Below are 12,007 nucleotides of genomic sequence, written 5' to 3'. Positions count from 1 at the left end.
TAAATCTGTGACAAGTAATATGGGTCATATTCTTCTCTATTGCGGCTGGTGTGATTTTCTGGGAGAAATTTTTGACTACCATAATATATCTCTTCATTTTCTATGGGGTGAAAGCCTTGAGTTATCAAAAATACCTTTATATTGTTTAGTAACTATAATCCATGCTCTCACAAATGCTACAAACAAACATATTGCTCAAAAGAATTACTCCCTCTGTACAGAATATGTAACAACACTCCAAAGAATACATTTATACTGAGTAAAAATATTGACAACCAAGAAAAGTACCAACTGAAAAATTATAGGGATATTTGAAGATATACAGACTGTGCAGTAACAGATTCATGACAAAAGTAGCTTCTTCGGAACACTAAATATCATTGCCAGCAACGGTTGACAGCCATTCCATACAGTAACATGTCACGTGAGCCATCAGATTGACAGTTTCACAAGCATGGCCTAACCCAGATGAACACTTCCATAAACATGACCTGACCATCTGGAGAAGGCCTTAACTGTGAACTACTAAGATACAACCATGCAATGCTGCATGAATGCTAAAACATGAGGAAATTTGTAGAGCACTGCATAACAAAGTTCTCAAGCAATGTTCTGGTGAGCACGTAAAACAAGACGCCGAGGGTGATGGACACCGGCAGAGCAGGCAATGCCTTGCGGAAGAATGCCAGCAGCAGCAGAGTAACGCCGAGCCCTGCAATGATGGCGAGATAGCACGCGTAGACTGTCATGTAGTCGTACATGGCCGCCCTCCCGACGAGCACGCTGTAGAATATGAAATCACCCAACCCAAGCTTGATTGCCCCTGAGGAGCCCAGCCCAATGCCGTCTTCATCGCCGCTGTCGTCGTCCTCTTCCCTGGTTCTATCTGGCTGTGGCTGGATCAATGGCACCCTCAATGCAGCAACGTCAACTCTAGTCTCTGGCAGTGCTGCCAACACCTCCCTTGCTTGTGCGTTGGCAGGATCAGAGCTCGAATCTAGCACCAGAAACTGGCTGAGGCTTGGATTACCAATAGCAGCTTGGGTCAAGGAATCGGCTGAATTGCTTCTTCTTCCCAATACCTCAGCTGTGGAAGTAGGATCCAAATCCCCAGCAGGAGGCTGCCTCGAGGCCCAAAGCCGCCAATTCTGGCCGTGCCTTGGATCGACTGGCCTTGCCTCGTAGATCAGGGCCGGTATCTCCTCGTTCCTCTCCATGGCGAGCTCGAGAAGGACCCTTAGAGGGCCACCGGGGATGAGGACGGCCCCGAGATCGTAGACGGCCATGGCGAGGAGCAGCGCCCAGGTGGTCCACTCCGGGAGCAGCGTGAACCAGAAGGCGGTGAGCACGGCGATGGCGACGAGCGCGGACTGGTGGAGCGCGATGGGGACGGAGGCCGGCGAGACGGCGGCGACGGCGAGCGCGGCCACCGCGTTGGGGAGGAGGAGCGCGAAGGAGACGGCGTCGAGCGGGAGGCGGAGGCGGGACAGGAGCAGGAGGCATATCTGGCCGCCGAGCGCGAGCAGGACCCAGATCGCGGAGAAGCCCATGTAGGCGCGCAGGCAGGGCGTGCAGCGGAAGTAGAAGAGCAGCGCCATGAGGAAGGTCGCGGCCGTGACGACGACGACGAAGGTGCCGGCGGTGATGAGCGCGGAGGTGAGGTCGTCGCCGGCGCCGGCGTCTCCGCCGGCGGCCGCGGCCGTGTTGAGGGCGGCGGTGAGGGGGGATGGTGAGGAGGGGGAGGATAGGATGGAGACGAGGAGGACGACGATGAGCATGCAGGCGGAGACTGGCCCGACGATGCGGGTGATGTCCTCGCCGAGGGAGTCGAGTATGGTGGCAGGCGCCCCGCCGCCGGGGACGGGGACGGGGACGGCGGGGGCTGGGCCGCCGTCCGCCATAGATGCGGCGGAGATGGGGGATTTGTTCCGTGGAGAGATCGCTGATTGGGCTTTGGTGTTGGACTGCTGCAAGAGTTTTTACTCCCTTCAGGACACGTAGTGTGACGGGCTTGCCATGAGCCCGCCCTGCCAGCCCTCCGGCCCTCCTGGAGTCCAATCTGGATTCAACATCCACTCCTATAAGAATCTTCGAGAGATTGGATCCGACAACCAAACCGTCAGGTTTTGAAATTGTCAGCATATACGCGTTGTTATCGATGAAAACGTCACCTCCCACTAAAAATATACTGATTGATTGAGAGTGCCACTTCCATCCTGACCATTCAATTATAGGTTGGTTCTTTATCTTTGCAGATTTTGAACCAAGGTTTCTAAATGGTTTCATCTAAAAAGGATCTGTGTGATTTAAAAAGAAGTTTGTGAGTCACGAGTGTAAATAAATACTTTGAGGGCATCTTGAAACTGAACATAAGTAATATTATGAATGAATCACCTTAAAATAACATACGAGAGAAAATTTTCTTCTTTTAGAACATGAACAATTCCATTCAAATGAATGTTCTAGAGGAGCCCTTTTCCACTAGGTTCGTGATATTATAAAATGAAATCAACTACAAATTTCAATATCCACGACTAACTCCTGAATGAAACCATGTTGTGAGCTAGCTAGTTACTCCCATCATTACCGAAAAGAAGGAAGGACCATATGTTTTTCGAGATTACACTTTGGTTAAGTATTTGACCAATAAAATAGTTTTTATATACCCAAAAAAATTACATAATTTAAAATGTTTCAATCTTTTGATGTGCACTTATACTCGGAAATTCAATTCGGCTCCCGGGTGCGTATGCTCCCTATACCAAAAAATTATATTTCGAGTTATCAAAAAATTTTCAGAAAAAATTCTACATGTACATCTACATAATATATGTGCATTCGTCAAATTTCACGAAAAAACAATATTTTTTGTGGCCTGTGCAAAAAAGAAAAAAATTATCTTGTAAAAAGCGTTATTATTAGCACTGAGTTTTATCTTTTTTACACATGTCACATGAGAAGTTCATTTTTTATGAAACAACTTTGTGAGCGTGTAGCACGTGAATATGTACGTGCAAATTTTTCGTTTCAATTTTTTTAAAATTTAAAATATATGTAAGATGAATTTCAAAATAGAGGGAGCATACGCTCCCATATTCCAAAACACCACTCCCACTTATACTCCGCAATAAACACTATGTCATAGTAATCATCACAAGGCATTTTTAAATAACGAACCACGTCCCAAAAAAACACATAAGAGTGTAGGGGTCACTTACGGGACACCAACAATAAACATGCCCCCACCCCATGGGGCGCTTTTTCTATCTCATAGCTATGGGCCGCACAATTTGGCCTCGGGGCACTTAGCCTTTGCGTTGAGAGATATTAGATGGCGCCACAAATTAGATCATGTGAATTACATGATCATGGCACTAATATAGTTCCTATCCGCACATGCTTTTGTGCATAGAAATTTGATATATCAACATATAACTCAAATCAGATAAAAGCATAATATAAAAATTATAACACACAGAATACACCATGAACTAAAATAACATTGGGCATTAGCATATATTATATATACAGACCCACATAAGTTTGATTGAAGTACTTCTCACCCGATTACGTAGACCCCTATAACTAAAGTCAAATACACTAACTTCTAATGTTATGCATTGTCATGATCGGAGAGCCCTCTTTCACTTCAAACTCAAAGGTACAAACTCTTCCTTCTTACAAGTTTTTTATCGATAATGTATTCTCCCCAATTTTATGTGAAAATGATAGGGCCATCCTTAGCATGCTTCGCATGAACTTCACCAATGACATCATCGCAACACTGACAAGACCATCCGATTGTCTGCATATATGTGCGGGATCATATACTTTCTAGCGAAAGAGCATACTACACTGAAAGAAAGAAATAACCAATCTTTGCTATAATTACCTTAGGTAAGATTATTTTGGTGGCATGGTTGGATTTTAAAGAGACTTATCATGTTTTTTTAAGATGTTGGTCTTGTTCATGGTGTCGACATACGCAGTAAGGGATTTTGGCCTATATCCGCTAGCTTTTCACTTCATATTCTTCCTTTTTAATCTAATCGTGTCAACATCATTGGAAAATGTATAGAGAGTATTTATTAAAGAAAAGAATATGTGGATCTTCCTCTCGATGATATGGAGGTAGGCACAACCGCAACAGAAGGGGCAAATGAATCCATGATGGTGGAAGTTACATGGATGCAACCATACTTAGCGTATCTGCTAAATAAAGAGTTTCCACAGAACCAAGTCAAAGAACGACGGATTGCTCGACGCTCTAAAGCTTTTTGAGTAGTGAAAGATGAATTATATAAAAGAAGCATCACGGGTGTACTTCAGCGGTGTGTCACACCCATGGAAGGGAAGCTATCCTCAAGGACATACACAAAGGGATTTGTGGTCATCATGCAAGTTATCGAGCATGGTTCTATTGGTTAACTGTTGTGGAAGACGCCAAGGAGATTGTCAAATCCTGCGAGGGATGCCAGATGTCTGCCAAGAAACCTCAAGCACCGGTGGAAGAGATGATGTCGATACCTCTAGCATGGCCCTTCGCTGAGTGGGGTTTAGATATGGTTGGAAAATGACACAAGTCTCGCCTGGAGGACATGTATATATGCTCGTAGCAGTCGACAAGTTTACAAAATGGAGTAAGGCAAAACCAGTTACAACAGCTGAGGCAACGACATCAGTGAATTTTTTGGAGTCAATTGTTTTCCGCTTCGGCGTGCCCCATAGTATTATCATTGATAATGTCTAACTTTAATTTCAGGGGAGTTCAAGGAGTTTTGTGACAAGTTTGGCATCCAACTGAATTTTTTCTCGGTGGCAAGTTATTTGCAAAGTGTTGCAAATCTATTATTCTCTGAACTTTAGATTCAGATTCTTTAGTTCGTGGATCTAACGATTGAATGCCTGTTACATTCCAATATATTTCCTGGCATTCTTTGTGGTTTGTTTCTCCCCTAATGCCGGGAAATGATCCTCATCAAAAATTAAATCAACATACCGGGTTGTAAACAGGTCCCATGTTAGGGGTTCTAAATATTTTATAATTGACGGAGATTTATATCCCAATTAGATTCCAATTTTTCTATGGGGGCCCATGGAGGTACGCTGCGGTGGTGATATCGGTACGTATACATCGCAACCGAATTTTCGTAGGTGGGAAATACTTGGATGATTGCCTCGTACTATTCGAAATGGGAAAGTTTCATGATATGCAGTTGGTCTGACTTGTATCAGATCTGCGGCGTGTAAACCGCATGCCCTCAACAAGAGGTTGGTAAATTGCAATTCTGCAATAATGGTCTAGCAATTAATTTTACTCTTTTGATTAAAAATTCAGCCACTCCATTTTGAGTATGAACATAAGGTACAGAATGTTCTAGATGAATGACTAAGGCCATACAATAATCATTGAATGCACGTGAACTGAATTCAGCCGCATTGTCCATTCTTATTGTTTTAATCCTGTGTTCAGGATGATTTGCTCTTAATTTGATAATTTGAGCTATTAATTTGGCAAAGGCATGGTTGCATGTTGATAATAAACACACATATGACCATCTAGTAGATGCATCAATTAGCACCATAAAGTACCTAAATGGCCCAAATAGAGGTTGTATTGAACCACATATATCTCCTTGAATTCTTTCAAGAAAATTGAGCGAATCATTTTTAACTTTGAGGTAGGATGGCTTAATAATTAATTTTCCAGTAGCACATGCGTACATATGAAGTATGATGACTTAGGAACTTTTAATTGGTAAATTAGGATCAATAGAATTGCCTGTAATTTTTCTCATCATACCTATTCCAGGATGACCAAGCGATCATGCCAAGTCTTGAATTTATCAAGATTTTGAAAAATTATTTTGTATGCAACATAAGGTACGGATTTAATGTATGTAATGTATAATCCGGAAGAAAATGAAGCGAAATTTTCAAGAGTTTGTTCCTCATATTCGTCGCTTTTTGTTAAAAGCAAATATTCTTTCTTATCCATCTTAACAGTTTTAAGATGGAAATAATTTGATCGGATATCTTTGAAACTTATAAGGGTACGTGTTGATTCAGGATACAAGAGTGCATTCTGAATTACAATAGTAGTACCCATAGGGAGTGTGAATGTGGCTCTTCCTGAACCAATTATTGCTTTGTTACTCCCAGTTATAGTCATAACATCTTACTTTCTCTTAGTAAGAGTTTGGAAGTATTTTGTTTTCCTTAAAATTGTGTTAGTAGTAACACTATCCATTAAATATAATATTTCTTCCATCGGATTTTCCCGTAAAATTTCTAAAAATAGAAAGAGAATATTTTAGAATAAATTTTTTTATTCATATATTCATCAAATTACATACATAGTATTTATATTACAAATTCGAAATATAAATACATTACAATATTATGTTTGATTCACATAATACAATACATGTAGTCTGAAAGACTTTATTCTACTTATTGTTATTCAATTTATAACATATCGTAGTATTTAAATAGCTAAGTGACATTAATTGTTTAGGAGATCAATTGAGGTCTCCAAAAACATCTTGGGTGCAGTCCACAAGCATGTCTTCATCGAGGATGATGTTGTCCTTTGGATTGAATTCTTCAATAGCACTTTGAGAAGGACTAGCTTGAGGGCTGTCTTCAATGGCATTGAAGTGAGCTTCGGCCTTATTTCCATGAACTTGCTTCCCTTTTCCTCCATACTTCATGTATAGATCCACTAGGTGCTTGGGAATACGATATTTGTTTGTACGGTGATTCGCACATCCACACCTTTGACAAATTTGAGAGTTGTCATTTTGATCATTTTTCTTGAAATGACCTTTCCCCTTAAATTGACCATTGGTCCTTTGACCATTATTCTTCCACTTTCCCTTAGATTTTCGGAAGTTCCTCTTACGGTTTCCGAATTTATTAGTAAAATGAGCATTAGCATGTGCTTCAGGGATCGACATGGCACCCGTTGGGCGAGCATTGTGATTTTTCATGAGAAGTTCATCATGCTTCTCGCCCTGAAGTAATGTGTATATAAGCTCAGAATACTTCGTGTATTTGTGTTGACGGTATTGCTGTTGCAATATCCTCATCGATGGATGGAAAGTGCATAAGGTTTTCTCTATTAAATCTTCATCTGAAACTTGCTTGTTGCGAAATCTCAGTTTGGAGTTAACTTTATGCACGACAGAATTATATGCCGCAACGGATTTAAAGTCCTGGAACTTTATGCGAGACCATTCTCTCTCGGCTTCCGGCTTCATAACCATTCTTTGTTGGTCATATCTCTCGTTGAGGGAGTTCCATAAAGCTAGTGGATCCTCCTCCATCAAATATTCATTTTTTAAATCGGGTTGGAGGTGGTGCCTTATGAAATATAATGCCACATACTTTGCCACTTGAGGTATTTCTGGAGCATTTTCGGGAGGTGTGATAATCGTGGGACCAACGTTATGTCCAGTTAAATTTATTTTCATATTTTTGGCCCATAATAGATAGTTACTACCATCAAGTTGCAGTTCTTGGAATTCTTTTTTACTGATGTCACCCATTTTTTTCTACATGTATGATCATGCATTTAATTAATTTTACTTGATAGTAAAATTTATTTTGGTAAACAACAACAATTTGAACGCGGATGTATTTAGAGTGTGGGATAATTGTTGTACCAAATAACATGTTATAATATGCTAGAGGGCAAATATATTAATAACATGGCACATTACATACTTGTAATCTCTAATAGACATAGGGTCTAGAAATATGTATTTGTCTCACAATACACTGTTAAACTAAATAAAAACAGTTAATACGCTACTTGTTAGATCTACAAGTTGCTAGAAACATCAGAACTAGACTGCAGAATACGTAAGTACTACTAGATTAGTCTATCTTTGTTTGTCACGAGGCAGTAGCAACGTGAGGCATCTAAGAGCAAGTACAATAAGGTCTAGTCAGCTGGCTACAATGATTAAAATAATATATTTATGTCTAGTTGGAGGAGAGAGAAGAGGAGAGAGAATGTGAGTGAGCTCTTATGCAAGAGCTAGCTCTAGCACGTGCTCCTAGGCAAGGTGTGTGAATGAAAGGTGGGTCATCCATTAAAAAAGTAGTACATTCTTATAGCCAACTATTGTACTTGTTGGCTACATGTTAACTATATATGACATGACATCCTGCTTATAGCCAACAACCGGCTATACTATTGGCATTGCTCTAAGGCTTTTCAGGACATGGGCCTTGTCAGCACTTAGCTGGACCAGCAGTCAAAAGCGGTCGAGACACGAGCGAATCCCATCTTCCTCCTCTCGTTAATCCCCACCATGTCTCTGCCATGCTTCAAGCCAGCGCCCGCGGACGGCGATTCAGCGGCGCCCTGGTTCCTACACGGAGGAGGATGGGAGGTGAGGGGCGGCCTCGTTGAGATGGAGCTCCGCGACGCGGTTGGCGAGGCCGAGGGCCTCGGGGGACCAAGTCACTATACGGATGCCGCTGGGGCCAGCCGCCATGGTCGATGTGAAGCGGAGGAGGAGCACCCGAGCTTCAGGCGAGGGTGTAGGGAGGGCGAGGGACGGCGCTGCGTCCTCGTTCTTCTCCTCTCCACTTCCTGTGCCGGAAGGTTGAGGTCGGGCAGTGCCGTTGGAGGTGCGTCCAAGGGAACCGCGACGGGCGGTTGGAAGAACTCCGTCACGTCGGCATAAGCCGGTGGTGCGAAGTGTTCCGCAACCTCTTCGGAGGGCGTCGGGGATGGGAGGCGCGGCATGTTCCAATGGCGCTCGAATTAGCGCATCATCGGCGGCGGAGTCTCCAATTCATCATTGGAGTACTCGCGCTCGGGGTCGTCGACAAGCCACCCGGCGCTCGGCCCGTGATGGCGTGTATTTCACACGTTCGTTGGGCAACCCCAAGAGGAAGGTATGATGCGCACAGCAGCAAGTTTGCCCTCAGAAAGAAACCAAGGTTTATCGAACCAGGAGGAGCCAAGAAGCACGTTGAAGGTTGATGGCGGCGGGATGTAGTGCGGCGCAACACCAGAGATTCCGGCGCCAACGTGGAACCTGCACAACACAACCAAAGTACTTTGCCCCAACGAAACGAGTGAGGTTGTCAATCTCACCGAGCTTGCTGTAACAAAGGATTAACCGTATTGTGTGGAAGATGATTGTTTGCGAGAGAAAATAGTAAAAACAAGTATTGCAGCAGATTTGTATTTCAGTATTAAAGAATGGACCGGGGTCCACAGTTCACTAGAGGTGTCTCTCCCATAAGATAAAAGCATGTTGGGTGAACAAATTACGGTCGGGCAATTGACAAATAGAGAGGGCATAACAATGCACATACATGACATGATAAGTATAGTGAGATTTAATTGGGCATTACGACAAAGTACATAGACCGCCATCCAACTGCATCTATGCCTAAAAAGTCCACCTTCGAGTTATCATCCGAACCCCCTCCGAGTATTAAGTTGCTAACAACGAGACAATTGCATTAAGTATGGTGCGTAATGTAATCAACAACTACATCCTCGGACATAGCGCCAATGTTTTATCCCTAGTGGCAACGAGCACAACACAACCTTAGAACTTTCACGTCACTTGTCCCAGTGTCAATGCGGGCATGAACCCACTATCGAGCATAAATACTCCCTCTTGGAGTTAAGAGTAAAAACTTGGCCGAGCCTCTACTAGTAACGGAGAGCATGCAAGATCATAAACAACACATATGTAATAACTTGATAATTAACATGACATGGTATTCTCTATCCATCGGATCCCGACAAACACAACATATAGAATTACGAGATAGATGATCTTGATCATGTTAGGCAGCTCACAAGATCCAACAATGAAGCACAATGAGGAGAAGACAACCATCTAGCTACTCGCTATGGACCCATAGTCCGAGGGGTGAACTACTCACTCATCACTCCGGAGGCGACCATGGCGGTGTAGAGTCCTCCGGGAGATGAATCCCCTCTCCGGCAGGGTGCCGGAGGAGATCTCGAGAATCCCCCGAGATGGGAGCGGCGGCGGCGGCGTCTCGATGAGGTTTTCCGTATCGTGGTTTTTCGCCTCGGGGTTTTCGCGACGGAGGCTTTATATAGGCGAAGAGGTGGCGCGAGGAGGGTCGAAGGGGTGGCCACACCATAGGCCGGCGCGGCCGGGGCCCGGGCCGCGCCACCCTATCATCCGGGGCCCGGTGCCCCCCTCTCGGTCCTTCCGGGTGTTCTGGATGCTTCCGGTGAAAATAGGAACCTGGGTCTTGATTTCGTCCGATTCCGAGAATATTTCGTTACTAGGATTTACGAAACCAAAAACAGCGAGAAAACGAGAGCGGCACTTCGGCATCTTGTTAATAGGTTAGTTCCGGAAAATGCACGAATATGACATAAAGTGTGCATAAAACATGTAGGTATCATCAATAATATGGCATAGAACATAAGAAATTATCGATACGTCGGAGACGTATCAAGCATCCCCAAGCTTAGTTCGCTCGTCCCGAGCGAGGTAAAACGATAACAAAGATAATTTCTGAAGTGATATGCCATCATAACCTTGATCATACTATTTGTAAACATATGTAGTGGATGCAGCGATCAAAACAATGGTAATGACATGAGTAAACAAGTGAATCATAAAGCAAAGACTTTTCATGAATAGTACTTCAAGACAAGTATTAATAAGTCTTGCATAAGAGTTAACTCATAAAGCAATAAATCAAAGTAAAGGTATTGAAGCAACACAAAGGAAGATTAAGTTTCAGCGGTTGCTTTCAACTTGTAACATGTATATCTCATGGATAATTGTCAACATAGAGTAATATAACAAGTACAATATGCAAATATGTAGGAATCAATGCACAGTTCACACAAGTGTTTGCTTCTTGAGGTGGAGAGAAATAGGTGAACTGACTCAACATAAAAGTAAAGAGAATGGTCCTTCAAAGAGGAAAGCATCGATTGCTATATTTGTGCTAGAGCTTTTATTTTGAAAACATGAAACAATTTTGTCAACGGTAGTAATAAAGCATATGAGTTATGAAAATTATATCTTACAAGTTGCAAGTCTCATGCATAGTATACTAATAGTGCCCGCACCTTGTCCTAATTAACTTGGACTACCGGATCTTTGCAATGCACATGTTTTGACCAAGTGTCACAATGGGGTACCTCCATGTCGCCTGTACAAAGGTCTAAGGAGAAACCTCGCATTTTGGATTTCTCGCTTTTGATTATTCTCAACTTAGACATCCATACGGGACAACATGGACAACGAGATAATGGACTCCTCTTTAATGCATAAGCATGTGGCAACAATTATTATTCTCTTATGAGATTGAGGATATATGTCCAAACTGAAACTTCCACCATGAATCATGGCTTTAGTTAGCGGCCCAAAGTTCTTCTCTAACAATATGCATGCTCCAACCATGAAGGTGGTAGATCTCTCTTGCTTCGGACAAGACGGACATGCATAGCAACTCACATGATATCCAACAAAGAATAGTTGATGGCGTCCCCAGAAACATGGTTATCGCTCAACAAGCAACTTAATAAGAGATAAAGTGCATAAGTACATATTCAATACCACAATAGTTTTTAAGCTATTTGTCCCATGAGCTATATATTGTAAAGGTGAATGATGGAATTTTAAAGGTAGCACTCAAGCAATTTACTTTGGAATGGCGGATAAATACCATGTAGTAGGTAGGTATGGTGGACACAAATGGCATAGTGGTTGGCTCAAGTATTTTGGATGCATGAGAAGTATTCCCTCTCGATACAAGGTTTAGGCTAGCAAGGTTATTTGAAACAAACACAAGGATGAACGGTAAGCAAAACTCACATAAAAGACATATGGTAAACATTATAAGACTCCATACCGTCTTCCTTGTTGTTCAAAACTCAATACTAGATGTTATCTAGACTCTAGAGAGACCAAATATGCAAACCAAATTAGCAAGCTCTAAATATTTCTTCATTAATGGGTGAAAAGTATATGATGCA

The 12,007-nt window shown here is 42.6% G+C and overlaps 1 protein-coding gene across 1 annotated transcript; it reads right to left on the bottom strand.

Moving 5' to 3' along the window:
* Window positions 1-268: 268 nt before the first annotated feature.
* Window positions 269-1,950, bottom strand: LOC124699816 (presenilin-like protein At2g29900). Its single transcript, XM_047232055.1, has one exon. The coding sequence runs from the start codon at window positions 1,899-1,901 to the stop codon at window positions 558-560; it is 1,344 nt and encodes a 447-aa protein (XP_047088011.1). The 5' UTR covers window positions 1,902-1,950; the 3' UTR covers window positions 269-557.
* Window positions 1,951-12,007: the final 10,057 nt, after the last annotated feature.

The sequence above is a fragment of the Lolium rigidum genome, chromosome 3, assembly GCF_022539505.1.
Source record: "Lolium rigidum isolate FL_2022 chromosome 3, APGP_CSIRO_Lrig_0.1, whole genome shotgun sequence".
In the NCBI taxonomy this organism is placed as follows: domain Eukaryota; kingdom Viridiplantae; phylum Streptophyta; class Magnoliopsida; order Poales; family Poaceae; genus Lolium; species Lolium rigidum.
Note: the sequence above shows the minus strand (reverse complement) of the source record. Positions and strands in the feature narration are given on the sequence as shown.